Source organism: Mustela nigripes, chromosome 14 (assembly GCF_022355385.1).
Source record: "Mustela nigripes isolate SB6536 chromosome 14, MUSNIG.SB6536, whole genome shotgun sequence".
In the NCBI taxonomy this organism is placed as follows: Eukaryota; Metazoa; Chordata; class Mammalia; order Carnivora; family Mustelidae; genus Mustela; species Mustela nigripes.
In genome coordinates this window covers 45,799,726-45,815,122 of record NC_081570.1, presented here as the reverse complement: position 1 = coordinate 45,815,122, position 15,397 = coordinate 45,799,726, and the positions used below count along the sequence as shown (strand labels likewise).

The 15,397-nt window shown below is 48.6% G+C and overlaps 1 protein-coding gene across 4 annotated transcripts in view; it reads left to right on the top strand.

Moving 5' to 3' along the window:
• DAB1 (DAB adaptor protein 1) overlaps positions 1 to 15,397 on the top strand; it is a 1,136,100-nt gene that overhangs the window by 1,103,091 nt on the left and 17,612 nt on the right. For all 4 annotated transcript variants that reach the window (XM_059374891.1, XM_059374888.1, XM_059374892.1 and 1 more), the window contains 3 exons: positions 2,841 to 2,903; positions 5,249 to 5,357; positions 13,281 to 13,829. In XM_059374891.1, coding sequence (XP_059230874.1) covers positions 2,841 to 2,903; positions 5,249 to 5,357; positions 13,281 to 13,829 — 721 coding nt within the window. The remainder of the gene's footprint in view (positions 1 to 2,840; positions 2,904 to 5,248; positions 5,358 to 13,280; positions 13,830 to 15,397) is intronic.

The following is a 15,397-nucleotide window of genomic DNA, read 5'->3' as shown; positions in this document are numbered from 1 at the left end:
ATTAACTCTAGTTTCTATTTAAACAGCAAATCCAATGGAATGAAATAACAATCTATGTTTTCTGCCTCTGCATGTTTTTCTCGTTTAATCCTTGACTGAAAATCATCTGGCAAGAGGAAAGTCTATATCTCAAGAATGAAGGTTATTTTAAAAGTTGTGCTTAAGGAGAAAATTAGCCAATAAATTATATTTATGATGTTAGTAAAAGTGTGACACAAGTTCAACACATTTGAAATGTAAATTGTTTGACTTATTAACTTCATTTTATTATTTTCCTACCACTGAAAATAGTTGTAGGCCATTTTAAAAGCATTGAGTCCCAATTGCAAGGAAGCCTAGAAGCTTCATGTGCATTGATTAAATAGAAGTATTCCTTAATAGTAATCAGGAAGAGAGAGCATAAGGATTGCCATAGTTTCACCAAATAACATAAAATGTTGTAAACATGGTCAAGACTCTTTCCCTGAGACAAGAGAGTATCTAGAGTCTAGCCAAGTCTGGTCCCACTGGGACTTCACTTACCCTGTCCACTCACTTACCCTGGCCACTCTGCTGGCCGCCTCCTGCTCCCCGCCCCCACCTTCATACTTGTTACAAATTGCTCTTCTGTGCACCTGCTCAACTCTCCCAGGCCTCTCCTTTCCGCTGTGTCCTGGCTTGCACCAGGCTGGATCGTCCTTCCTCTTCTTGTTGGCCCAGCTCACTCCTCTTCATCTTCAGAATTCAGATCCGGTCTGTTCTCCTTTAGCAAACCCTCCTTAAGGGGCGCCTGGGGGGCTTAGTCGGTTAAGCCTCTGCCTTTCACTTGGGTCATGATCCCAGGGTCCTGGGATCGAGCCCCACATCGGGCTCTCTGCTCAGCGGGGACCTTGCTTCTCCCTCTCCCTCTGCTCCTGCTCTCTCTCTCTCCTACTCTCTCTTTCTAATAAATGAGTAACACCTTTAAAAAAAATAAATAGGGGTGCCTGGGTGGCTCAGTGGGTTAAAGCCTCTGCCTTCGGCTCAGGTCGTGATCCCAGGGTCCTGGGATTGAGCCCCGCATTGGGCTCTCTGCTCAGTGGGGAGCCTGCTTCCTCCTCTCTCTGTCTGCCTCTCTGCCAACTTGTGATCTCTGTCTGTCAAATAAATAAAAATCTTTAAAAATAAATAAATAAATAAAACCCTCCTTAAGTTTCTTTGCCAAAAGCTGGCGGACTCCCTTTCTCTGTCCTCCCACAGAGACCTCTGTCGCCATCCCCGCCACATTGCCTTGAAACTGCCAACTTCTGTGGATCATCCCACCAGCCTACAAGCTCCCGGCAGGCTGGGGCTTGGCCTGTCTCAGTATCCTGTTCACCCGGAACACCGCCCAGGTGTTCTGTGTGTATGGAAAAAGCATTGTGTAGTTGGGAAGGAAATTAATATGTGTGTAGGGCCCTCCTGTGTGCCCAGCACTGCGTTACTCAGTCTGAAAGCTGAGGGGGAAGAATTTAAAGTTCATTAACCCAGGTAAACTTCTTTCAGCAAAAAGAGCCTTTTGTGCCTTTTTAACCAGGCTTAGACAAAATTCAAAAGAAGTGCTGTTATGAATATTGTCAATAAATCTGAAGGAGGTATTATCTTTACTGTCCAGGTGAGGGAACTGTAGCCCCAGGGAGTTGCAGAGGTTGGGGGTGAATCTATCAACAGGTGTGGGACCTTCTCCAGCACCCGTAGCTCGCTCACTCATCAGAAGGAGAGCGTAATCCTTTTTTGGCACTAAGTGTAGCCTTCCAGCAAATGCCTGGTTACTGCAGAATTCAGGGGCAGGGGTCCCTGGAGGGCAGGCAGGCAGACTTTTCCAGTCCTTTCTATTGATTAATATTTTTAGGGTCCCCCCAATCACAAGCTGTCACTTAAAATCCAGAGGTGAGACAAAAGAGTTTTCTCCCCAGTGGGCAGATTTCATACAAAGCGTATGATCATATATTTAAGGCAGGCCATTTGGTTCCTAGCCATAGACTCCCTGCGGTCTCTGAAGCTCGAAGTCTATGCAGATTAATTTCTAAGTGTATCTTAAAAGCTTGCTTCTGCTGCTCTGGCCGGCCTTCCTCAGACAGTCCTGTATGATGGATGGGGATAGAGAGGATACAGTGTCTGTAGTCATGAAGTTCCTAGCAGTGATTAATAGTGTATATACTAGGCTGTTTTTGATGCCCTTCTTGGTATTAAATGATATGTTTTCTTTTCCTCCAATGACATTTTTTATCCTGAAGACTGACTCTTTCAGAGACTGTCATTTGACTACATGCTCTGTAGGCAGAGCATTCCAGTCCTGACCTGGGTGACTTTGAGGTCACTTCTGGAGACTCAGTTGGCTCATCTGTTAAAAATGGGGATGATGATCCTTTTCTCACAGGTTCATGGGCTTGGGAGCATTTGCTGTGAGAAGTGGCTACAAAGTGTCACGTCTCATTGTATCTGTCGCGTGGAAGGCACTTTGTACGTGTGTGTGCGCACAGAGAAGGAAAGCAGTGAGGCAATCGCCCTCTTGCCTTTATCTCCTGGAGAAGAGAGAGAACACTGCCCTTGATGGCGAGTCAGCGTGAAGCAGGGTGATGGGTTATGGGAGGTGGATAAGCCCGAATTTCCTTAACTAAGCCCAGATATGCTGCCAGACACACCGAAGGGAGAATTGATTCTGGCTGCCTCCCAGGTGTTGTCTTTAGCATCAGGAGGTAATGGCAATGACCAGTTGGGCTTATTGTGTATATAGTCATGACGACAAAGAAACAAGGGTCTTCCTGTCATACCATTTTAAAGCAGTGCCCAGCAGCCTCGACTTCTCTTGTGGTGACATCACTCTCTTTTTGTCTTTTCAGGCTGTGACCCAATTAGAACTTTTTGGGGACATGTCCACCCCTCCTGATATAACCTCTCCCCCCGTAAGTATGCACTGCAGCTCAGCCTTCCGCCCCGCCCCTTTCCTTCTCCAGCAGCATGGTGGCAAGAACGTGGGCTTTGGGCCAAAGAGGGCTGCTGGCGGGTTTCACCTCGGCCTCTTGCAAGCTGCGTGATTTGGGCAAATTAACCCGCTCTCCTAAACCTCGGTTTCCTCTGCTGCTTTTTAAAGGAATTAGGATACCTGCTTCTGTTTCAAGAAGTAAGTGAAACCATGCATCAGCAGTTAGAGGACCCCGTTCGGTACTTACTTTTCTGCTGGGCAGGGCAGAAAGACCTAAACGGGATGAGGTCCTTGCAAGCAAGGTCCAGTTGGGAATATGGACAAGAAGTTCAACAAGACCACAGGCATGATGGGCCATTTGTCGGTCCCCACCCAGAGCCCACCCAGCCAGGTGTTCGTCCCAGGAAAGGAAGCACCTTCTCCCCCAGTATCTTCTGCCTTGTCCCACCTCCTGCCTTCTTTCTGTCCTCTCTCCCTCCTCGTTTTATCTCCTCTTTCCTCCCTTGCCCCCCTGGCCACCCGGCTGAACTGAGCTTCTCCTGAAGCTTTGGATTCCCAGGTGGAGTTGCCGCGGGGTATCTATCCCATTGCTTGTCATTATAAGTCACTGCTTGCAGAGGGACAGAGATGGTGGGGAACCCTAGTTGAAAAATGAAAAGAAGAAAAAAGAATGAAACCCGAAACAAAATTGAATCCCAGTGCTTTGAGAAATGGTTGCATTCAAGGCCACAGAAAAGAACAGAATGGAGATGGACCCTCCAGGTCCTCCCTTGCCCACTCCCCGGAGGTGGGGGATGCATAGAGAGCAGGGAGCTGCACCTGCACCTGCAGAAGGCGCTTGGGGGGTGGGCAGCGCCTCTGGGCTTTGCGCGGTCCTGCAGAGACCTAGGGATGGTGCTCGGGTTCATTGGCGAGATGCGCCTCCCAGCGGAAAGGCTATAACCTCACCCCTGGGAACAGATGGCACGAGACTTTACTGCCCACAGCTGCCACGCCCTGCTTCCGACACCTGATGTCCTGAGCAGATCTGACTGTGCAGAAAGCAGCTCCTGTCTACGGAGAAGCTGGGATGGCTCTAACCAGTCTCTTTCTCTCTTCTGTCCTGGGGGTGACAGCTGCATCTTGGGCACTGAGAAACTCCAGCTGTGGAGCTAGAAAGGCCTGAAGAGACCTTCTGACCCATGCCCTTCATTTTACAGATGAGCAGACTGAGGCCCAGAGGGGGCATGGGGCTCCCCCAGGGTCACATGGGGAAAACAGATCGGCGTCGATTGTGTTTAAAAGTGCTTAATGCAGCAGCACATGGCTGTGTTTCTGGCCCTGAACCCGAGTGCCGTCCAAATGGGTATTTAATAAACCCCAGAACAATGCCCTTCCTCCCGCAGGCTGCTGGTCTAAAAATGGCCTTGTCGAATTGCCATGGTTTCGGGATTAATTGCTTGCCCCAGTCTATTCCAAGGGGAAAAGAAAAATAAGGATATTGTGACATCAAATAGACATACTTTGTGGGCAAAAGCCTGTTGTGAATGGGTGTGGGCCTTTACAAACCCAAGTACTGATGCTCAGGGCTGAGCATCAAGGATACCCTTCAGTATCCCTCCCATCTGTCCAGTTTATTTCGGTACCCCTCACCTGACCCACCAGTTACTATAACAGACCTCTCTCAGATCCCAGCATGGACTGGTCATGTCTCATTCCCTGATCCTCAGGGTTCGGGTTTTGTTATCATCTATTTGAAAATATTTCTTTGTCTTTGCACATAAAGATTCAAGCATAATTCTGGGAGGCACCAGGAGACGAGGATCTCTGCTCTAGTCGCTAAACTTTGTTGGTGCACTTAGTCAGGCTCTTTATTTACCACGTCTTATGTGACAAGCCATGAGCTAGGCTTGCAGTAGGTCCTGCGTGGGTGTGTGTCAATTTCAGCTGACCACCTCTAAAGGCTGAAAACCACGTATCGTGGCATAATTTGATGGCTGGAATAGCACGCCCAAAGGGCAGGGGCTCACACCAAAGAGTTGTGATACTGATCCCTGTTTACTGAGCACCTGCTAACGTGCCTCAGCCCAGTACTAAGTGATATAAATGCATGATCTCCCTTCATGATCACAGCCGCTCTAAAGGTAGGTATCCTGTCTCCTGTTCTATGGTCAGTGTCTACAGCCAGCTCATGGGCTGCCCACCACATCTGTGGCTTGGACTGCGGCTGGCTTTGGCAGCACCCCCACCCCTTCCTTCCTGCACCTGCTGCCTCCCATCCTGGATGAGTGCTGAGCCAGGTCTCCCAGCAGCCTCACACGCCCTCTGCCTCTCTCTGTCTGACAGACTCCTGCAACTCCAGGTGATGCCTTTATCCCGTCTTCATCGCAGACACTCCCGGCGAGTGCAGACATGTTTAGTTCTGTACCTTTCGGCACTGCTGCTGTACCCTCAGGTAAGCGGCCCTCCACCTGCTTCCCTTCCTCTGGCCTCCCCCCACCAGGGGAGAGAAAGGGTTGACTTGAACCGGCGGTCCAATTAGGCCAGACACCTGTGGAGCCACCAGCCTCTCCTCGTGACTCTTCAGATGACGTGGAGAAGCCACCACTGGGAGGTGGGGGAGTGTTTACAAATCTGTGAGACGCTGTAGGCTGGGATTTGGGCGTGTCCAGATCCCTTTCACCTGGAAAGGTCAAGATTCTAGGGCACTCAGTACACGGCTTCAGGGAGCCCAGGCCATACCTGACCATGCCACGTTCAGCGCAAGTTCATTTCCTCCTGTCCATCTCAGCCAGAGGAAGGGAGGGTGGCAAGTCGGGGACAGGAGCCTCCACAGACTTCTGGAGATCGGACTGATAGGACCTGTCTGCCTCCTTTGGTAGAGACTCAAGAATGGGGAGGTTCTCGGGGCAAAGCGGGATGCTAAGGGGAGAGAGCAGATTGCTAAGAGTGAATTAGGAAGGTGATGGGGCTCTAAGTGATTTTGAAGGTTTTTGTTCTGTTTTCTAAGCATCTGTTAAAGTATATATACTACTTTTACAGCAGGGTAAATACATATAACTTGTTTCCAGGGCATCAGGCACTCCACTTAGCCAGGCCACTCTGCTTGGGGTGTGGCCACAGGTGGTATTCTGCTCTTTACATACATGAGAGCCTTAAAGACTGTTCTCTTTCTTTAGCTACATATTTGAAAATCTGTGGCTTCTTCTTTCTATCTATTTCTTATATACAGCCAGGGGATCCTGAGAATTTTCTTTTTTCAATTTGATGTATGTAGTTATTTGAGGAAGAAAGAGCATGCACATGCAAGCAGGGGGAGGGGGGCAGAGGGAGAGAGAGAGAATCACCAGGCAGACTGCTGAGCGTGGTGCCCGACGACGTGGGGCTCAGTCTCACAACACCCAAGATCCAGGACCTGAGCTGAAATCAGGAGTCCCCAACGCTTATCCGATTGAGTCACCCAGGTGCCCCGAGCCTGAATATTTTCAGTTACACATCTTCTGGCGATTTTTCCTATAAAAAATTAATTTTCATTACATAGTGTTAGAAGCAAATTCTTGCCATCAAATATGAACCTTGCTGTTATTTGAAGTGAAGTAAAAATTCGTACTCTGTTCTGAAGTAGTTAAAATTATTCCTCACAAGCCCAGAGATCATTAAGAATTTTCAGAAGCAACAGAGATTGGTAGCCATTGGCTCTAACACTTTAGCATCTGCAAGAAACCCAGACATTTCATTGCTAAGCTTCCCAGTCAGATTGGTTTTACCCATCCCTAAAATGGGACAGTGGTGATGACTAGTCTTCCTTACCTAAGATGGATATTAAAATTTCCTTGAGAATAGTGTGATAGAATACGATCTTTTAAAGAAAAATACCAGGGGGTCCTGGGTGGCTCGGTCATTAAGCGTCTACCTTCAGCTCAGGTCATGATCCCAGGGTCCTGGGATCGAGCCTGCGTCAGGCTCCCTGCTTGGTAGGGAGTCTGCTTCTCACTCTTCCCCCTCTCCCCCGGCTTGTGTTCCCTCTCTTGCTGTATCTCTCTCTGCCAAATAAATAAAATAAAATAAAAAAATAAAGAAGAAGAACAGTTTTCTTTCAGAAGTATATCACCTTCCTGCGTTGAGACTACCCATGCTTTGCCCTCATTATCTGATCCGTGAAGATGTCCTGGGGCAGGTCATGGGAACTCAAGACCCCAAAAGCAACTTGCCGATGTGTTCCTTCCATAAGTATTCACTGAGTGCCCACAGGAGTTGGGCCCTGTTCTAGGTACCTGGGGTGTGTCCATGAATACAACAGACACGGGTCCTGCCCTCAGAGAGCTTCCCTTCTACTGGGGAGACAAGCAACAGCGTAAAAATAACTAATTTCTATAATATGTCTGCAAACCGTAAGTGGTGTGGCCAGAAGAAAATGCAGAGTGGAGTGCGGGGGCCTCGGCCCAGGTGGAGGACAAGTGTAAATGGAGACTGTGGTCAGGAGGGACACGTGCCAAGGTGAGCTGTGAGCAGATGAGAAGGGGTGAGGCAGGAAGCCAGGAAGGTGTCCAGGTGAAGGTGTCTAGGCGAGGAGTCTCCATCGCCTTCTCTGTCAATGTGGGTGACACAGTCACGTGGCTCCCGGCCCTAACGTGAGTAAAAGCATCCAAGGACCCGCCCACGCCACTCACACCACCACTCTGGGCCTTCTCCTGAGCCTGGGTCACATCAGGACTTGAAGACCTGGGTTTCAATCTTGCTTCTTGACCAGCTGTGTTGCAAACTCCGGACAAAAGCCACTTTGTGTCCAGATTCAGTTTCTTCAGCTGCTAAAAAAAAAAATCGGTACATTACCGGGAGATGACCTCCACAACCTCTGTGTTGAGAGTGGAAGTGTAAAATTAATTTCAGTGAGCACATTTTTGCTTTGCCAAGTGCCTGCTTCTGCATCAGTTAGGCTGAGGAACAAAATTAGACTTCAGGGAGTGGTCAGCCAGCAGCCTTTTCCTCCTTGAACAGGCCCTAAAAATCTCTGCAGACACTAAGGCGCCATCTACCTGTTCCCAGTTGTCCAGCCAGGGATGGAGAGCCAGGGACACGAACAGCGGTACTGATGGACCCCTGGGAGATTTTCCATCCATGGACATTTTAAACTCCTGAGCAAATTACTTAACCCGCCAGAGCCAGAGTTTCGGAATCTTTTTTTTTTTTTTAAGATTTTATTTATTTACTTGACAGATATCACAAGCAGGCAGAGAGGCAGGCGGGGAGGGGGGGGGGGGGCGGTGAGGAGCAGGCTCCCTGTTGAGCAGAGAGCCCAATACAGGGCTCGATCCCAGGACCCTGAGATCATGACATGAGCTGAAGGCAGAGGCTTAACCCACTGAGCCACCCAGGCGCCCCCAGAGTTTCTGAATCTTTATAAATGGATCGAAAATAATACTTTTCTTGCAATAATATGGTGAGAATTGAATGAGAAAACAAACTGAAGCACCTTGAAATTTGCTGGCACCCCGTAGAGGCTTCCATCAGCAAAGGCAGCTCTTGTTGCTACTGTTATTATTATCATGACTCTTATTTTTAAAGTAGAAGAAAATGTCTTGTCTGACCTATATTTTTTTTTTCCTTTAACCTTCCTAGAATATTTAGAAAAACACCCGTGTAATGAAGTTTAGATCTTTGGCCTCTTAACTGCTCATGGCAGAGCTGGCCTGGGGGCATCGAGAATGTACTGTGATTAAATACGGATGCTGCCACTAGCCAACTGTGTCACGCTCCGCTGAATCTCTTCTGAGCCTCAGGGAGCTTATCTGTAAAATGGGGACGGTCATTCCACCGCATAGAGCTGGTCTGACGACTGCATGAGTTAATACGCATCAAACAGTGCCTGGCGGTGTTTCTGTAAGTAAGCAGTCAACAGATGTTTGCTAGCTTGTCCATTAGGAGCGCTGGCTCTCCCCACCCCCGCACTGTGCCCTGTGGTCGCTGCCTCAAGCCGTCCTCTCCGCCCGCTGCACTATCTCAGACACAGTGTAAAGAAATACCGATACCAACTACACAAGGCTCGTTGTGAGGATCAGTGCCAAAAATGGAAGCTCCACGAGGGCAAGGAATTTTTTTTTCTTTAATGTTTTGTCTTCACTGCATCTCCAGAGACTGAAACAGTGCTTCACACCCAGGAGGGCTCTTTTCAAATGAATGGATGGTTGGATGGATGGGATCACGTAAATAAGCATTACCATACAAATTCTGCGTGTGTGTTGGGGGAGTCCCTTAAATGTCACTGTTCTTCTCACATTTAGTCTACTTTTTAAAATTCAGATAATAAGGTATCCCCAGGTGCAAGCATCTGGTTATAAACTGCAATTGCCAAGCCTCCTTCGAGATCTAACTGCGAGGCAGTGATGCAGGTGTTCCCTTTCACTTCGCAGCGAGGAGATTTATGATTGATCTGAACTCCGTGGCATAAACAGATGCTCCGTGGCACCTCCTCCCTCCACTGTCGAACATTAATGAGTCAGTGTTACCAAGCTGCTAAGTGGCTTCTGTGGCAGCCACCAAGTGGCTTGTCTTGTCCAGTGCTGCCGCAGGCGGCTACCGAGGGGTCCCATCAGGCATGTCCAATGCCATGTGGCCGGAGAACCTGAGCTCACAGGTCTGGGAAGGGCCCAGGCTGCAGAGACCACACCCCCCCCATCCCCAGGAAAAAGCGAGTGAGACCTGCAAGGTCCCAAACATGATACCCAATTACCCTGTGCTGCTTTTTTTTTTTTTTTTCCTCTTTTGAATATTGTACTTGGGTCTGAAGCAGATGGCATGAAGCCAGGGAGACATGGTTAATAGCTCTCTCCAGAAAAGTATGCACAGCCCATCTGTTGGTTGCTTGTGGTGGTGGGGGGGAGACAGTAGGAACGAAAACCCTGCCACCAACAGTAAAATCATCAGAGATCACAGCACTTACCGATCTTGGAGTTTAATTGTTCACTTGGCCAAGTGCAGGGAAGGCATGATTCTGCTGTGACTCACTCACCTTTACAGAGAGACTTCCTCCAGGCTCAGGCGTTTATGGAGCAGCTGAGGAGCGTCCCAGATGGCATTAGACACAGAGGACAGGGAAAGAGAAAATAAAGCGTTCCTACTAGCAGGTGGTTGCTTGTCTAATAGAGAAGACAGAATAACGGGACAGTTACAACTCAGTGTGACCCGTGCCATCAGAGAGATGAACGCTGGGGTCTGCAGAAGCCCAGAGAAGGAGAACCAATGGAGTCCAGAGGGCAGGGAAGGCGCCTGGCAGAGGTGACGCTGAGCTGATTCTCAGGGAGTCCGTAAGGCTCAGCCACGTGAAGTAGGGGTGGCTTTCCAAGCAGAAGCACGAGCAGAGATGGAGAGAGTGAGGGGTGTTTGTGTGTGCGGCTGCTGCCCCAGGGAAAGGTGCCAGTGAAAACGGCATGGATCACTGGGAAGGGGCCTGATCCCTGAAGTCTCCGAAGCCACGCTTGGGCATCTAAACACTATGCCCCCCGCAGTGAAGCACTCTGCTTGCATTTTGGAGCAGTCCTGCGATGGCATGGCGGGGGGGGGGGGGCGGAGTGGAAGCAGAGTGAAGGATAGCCTGGCGGGAGGCTGAGACTGCCCATCCCGTCACCAAAACGGGCATCAGGATTGAGGTCATTGAAAGATCCGTGTCCATCCCGTCAGACCCAGTGCCCCCCTTTTAGGACAGATATTTGTAAAGTTTTCTTTAAATTCTTGAACTGAAATTCATAGATAATATCACTTAACCCACAGTTTTTTTAAAAGATGATATGCTGCCATCATTGTGCTTCAAGGAGGAAATCTATAAAAACTCATTTATAATAAAAAGACATCGATTTCAATAAGGAAAATACCCAGGTGCAACCGCACTAGAGGTCCTACAAAGTGGTCAGATGTGTAGACCTGTCTTCAGAGTTGCCGCAGGTGCAGAAGGACCCAGGAACGCTGTGCCCGCTCGAACACCATGGGAAGTATTTCTGTTGGGAACCACAACATTCCCAAATGTTGAACAACTCTTGGCCCTGTTCCAAACAAAAATAAAATACAGTTTGCCCTCAAGGCACACAGTTGTTACAGTCCTGAAAAACTAAGTGCACTCAAACTGCAAAGAAACTTTGAATTTCTAGGTAACTCAACGTCCTGCCCATACTCAAATAATCGTAGACAGAACATGGGGGAATTCTTTGTTGTGCACGTTGGTCTCACACATTATAGGATAACCCGCCTCTTAAGTGCGGGTAGTGTCTCCCTCTAGCAAGTTATCCTGACAGCCAAAATACACCCCACTAATGTCCTGATCACCACCCCCTCCCTCCATTGAGAACCACTGGGTCCCATCAAAGCGAATCAGAAAATGAGAAAAGCAGTTACAGAGTGCTGAGTCTGTTGATGGACTCAAGTCACTGCCTTATTGTGTGGTTTGTGAGGTGAGAGGCAATGCACGCCCCTCTCCCGGCTGAAATGCCAGCCCCCATGCCTCTTCACTACATGCACTAGGGCTGCGTGGTCGTGGAAGGATACGGTCTGTTCAGCATGGCCAGCATACTGCTGACCTCTTCCGCAGGAAGCCCTGGTGCCCCGTCTCCACTTCTCTGGATCCTGCTGTCACCTCGCAAGGAAATGGCCGGTCATGGAATTTGTCCCCACTCCTTAGCCATCAGTCGAGGGCCAGGGGATCTGAGACTAGAGCCTGAGTGAGGCAGCCCTCATGAGTGAGGTTTCTCTGAGCTCTCCAGAGTCCCTGACATCACGACATCATGACACGATCAGCGCCGCAGTGCCTGTCTGCCTTCCCCCTGGAAGTTGCTAGGATACTCTGCACCCACTTTCCTTCCCTGGCCTCACTGCCGTACCCCTGCAAACTCCTTCTGACAGCCATGAAAAGGCTGGTTTTGGGAAATCAGGTCAAGCCAGCTTCTCTCTGCTCTTCTCTGCCCAGCCTGGGCATCTGTGTCCTGGGCTCAACTGCACAGGCGTGTGGCCGCAGTGCCCTCTGAGAAGGGCAGGAGTCATTGGAAGCACCTAGGAGTTTCTCTGGGCCCGCCCACAGTTAGCTGCAACCTGAGGTGGGCAACCAGACCAGATGTGCTTATGGTGCAAAGTAGGCCATCGAGTTGGGGCAGTGTCATGCGGAGGGAAGAATGCTATCTCTGGGGACAGGTAACCTCAGTTCAGGTCCTGATCCCCCTTCATGCTGGCTGCGTGACCCCAAGCACAGACCGTCCGTCTCTGGGCACCAGTTTCCTTATCTCTGGAGTGAGGATGTGAAACATCTAATACTGAACCTAGAAGTTAGAGGCATGTAGCAAGTGGAAAAAAAATGTGTTACTGTTGCTACTGTGGAAAGTGTTACTTGTGCTCTTTTAAAAAATGATTTTATTCTCACCTGAAAGGAATTAGTACCACCAACAATTAACATGGTAACGGATGTGAGTAGACCCCTTGGAGTTGCACATTACCCAACCTAGGCCACTGTACGAGGGGCTCCTGCATAAGTGGACAGTCACCTAAAATTGGCATAGTAACAATACAGAAATAACATATGATAATACCTGGAGCTACCATTTATTGCTTGGCTGCTATGTACCAAGCAAGGTATTAAGTACCTTCTGGGCTCTCTCTGATTCACATCCCACTAACTGCTAACATTTACTGAATGCTCATTCTGTGTCAGGTGCAAAACTCCACATCAAATATGTCATCTCCGTTTACCTTTAAACCAAGCCCCTGAGGTAGACGGTATTTTGTGCCCATTTTACAGATAAGGAGGCAGAGCTTGGGAGAGCTTGTGGAGCTCTCCCTGAAATCCAGAGATGTGAATCATCAGTCTGAGTGTTAACCTAGGCCTCAAAAACCCCAGCACTCCTAATTCTTCTTCCTTTGGCACACAGCTTCAGTGTTTAAAATGACGATCTTACAACCTGGCTTTCCAACAAAGAGCCTGACTTTTAGAGAGCTTATGCTATCAGTCTGGCAAGAAGGGAAGGCAGGATTCAAACCCATGTGTGCCCGATTCCTAGTCCTCCTCCATTTCCACTGAGACACACCAGCTCCTGCGTCTGTGTGAGTTCAGAAACCTTTAATGATTGTAGCAATATCATCATTATCTCTCAGATATATGTCTGGCTTGCTCACTCACCACATTCCAGTTTCCGCCTACAAATCAACTCGTTCGAAAGGTTTCCCCTGACCATTTCTCTAGAAGGAATGCTCCACGAGAGCAGGAACTTTTGTCTTACTCATCCTTGTCCATGGTCTGTAGCCCAGAGCCTGACACCTACCAGCAGCTCCGTATCTTTCTGCCGATCCCTTGATCCCATGAGTTCTTTCCCAGGTGCCTGACTCTCATTTTTCACCCTTCCAGGTTATGTTGCTATGGGCGCCGTCCTCCCATCCTTCTGGGGCCAGCAGCCCCTCGTCCAACAGCAGATCGCCATGGGTGCTCAGCCACCAGTCGCTCAGGTGATGCCGGGGGCTCAGCCCATCGCATGGGGCCAGCCGGGTCTCTTCCCTGCCACTCAGCAGCCCTGGCCAACTGTGGCCGGGCAGTTTCCGCCAGCCGCCTTCATGCCCACACAAACTGTTATGCCTTTGCCAGCCGCCATGTTCCAAGGTCCCCTCACCCCCCTTGCAACCGTCCCAACCACGGGTGACTCCACCAGGTCAAGTCCACAGACCGAGAAGCCCAGACAGAAAATGGGGAAGGAAATGTTTAAGGATTTCCAGATGGCCCAGCCTCCACCCGTGCCCTCCCGCAAACCCGACCAACCCTCCCTCACCTGTACCTCAGAGGCCTTCTCCAGTTACTTCAACAAAGTCGGGGTGGCACAGGATACAGATGACTGTGATGACTTTGACATCTCCCAGTTGAATTTGACCCCTGTGACTTCTACCACGCCATCAACCAATTCACGTGAGTGCCCTTCTTTGGAGACATAAATCCATTGAGAGTGATGCCTTGTTTCTGGAGTCAGAGAACGCAACTCAACTCAACTCAACTTTATAACACTACGAATAATAGTAATAGCTACAAAGTATACATATCTTCTTCATATACATTGTTTTTATTACTTTTATACTCGTAATAATGCTTATTATAGGTTTTGTTAGACCTGTTTGGCCAATAATGAAAGTGAGGTTCAAGGACGAGGAGTGCAGTAGATTTAAATACAAACCTGTTCTTTTTCTACCAGCCACTCTGCTGCTTATGTTTTTGTTAATTTGCTTATCCATCTGCCCATTCTTTCATTACCCCGCATTTATGAAACACAGATTTTGATATGGGCTATTGAAATGGAGATGAATGGTGAAAATGAATTTCAAAAGTCGGGGCAACAAGGACAAAAAAATTAGAGTAGAAAACGTAGGGGAGAGACAGAGCAGTTGTAGGGTCTCACCCAACTCGTGGAGCTGAAGCCAGATTTTGGCTCAAGGCTTTGGGTAGTCCAAGAGGAAAAATGGCCGTGAAGCAGAAAGCTCTAGGCCACGAACCCTGAGAACAGATTTATCACTTCCTAGTCTTGTGCCTGTGGGCGAGTCACTTCTGTGAGCCTCAATTTCCTCATCTATCTTAGGCTAAGGGATAGTAAAAGGATTCAGTGGTACATGAAACACTGTGTACCTCACTGACTTTAAAACATTGTTGTCACCATTATAATTGCATATTGAGTGATGCTGTGCGGAATTCCTGGACCAGGATTCCAGCGTTGGCTCTTCTACTATAAAGCAGCGTCTTTGGGCAAACGTGTGACTTTTCTTAACCTCAGCTGTGTCATGGGTAAAAGGCCTGCTTTGGCTTGGACAGGCAGTGTGCCTCCTTCTAATTCAGGCACTCAGTGATTCTGTCCTAGCTCGCTTTTCCATTGCAAGCGTCCAGAAATCGTAACCACACAGCTAGTCAGAACCCAGATACACTTAAGCACGCATATGCTTGGAAAGATGTCCGGTCATTCAGCTCGGGCCTTGACGCTTGATAGGAAAGAGAAAATCTCATAGAACAGTGAGTGTGGCATTTTCATTACTGTCACAGATGATAGGGTTCACTGCTTGGCCAATCGCAAGAATCGTCCAAAAATCTAATGTTAACAAAATTAGATAGTGTCATTTCAGCCAGTTTCGGAAGGCAGTTCTGAAAAGGAATGCCTTCTATGTGTATAAACGAGCTACTCCCACTCAGGCCATGTGATCTCCACAGTGGGGGCATCTCTATTAGCTCTAAGTCACGGGGTTTCAGTGAAGAGTAATGAATAAAAAATGAAATGCTGGGAGAATGAGAGCCACGCATAAATAAGCAGGCATCTTTTGAAAACAAGTGTCTCTCTTGCAATGGACTTGCATGCCGGCTACAAATAAAGGGGAAGTTTCAGTTCCTTGAGGACAGGAAATGGGTCCAAACCATTCACACACTTCTCATGATGCTAGCGTAGCATCTAGTGCATGGAGACATTTGGGAGAAGTCACAGAGATTGAAATGAACAAAAC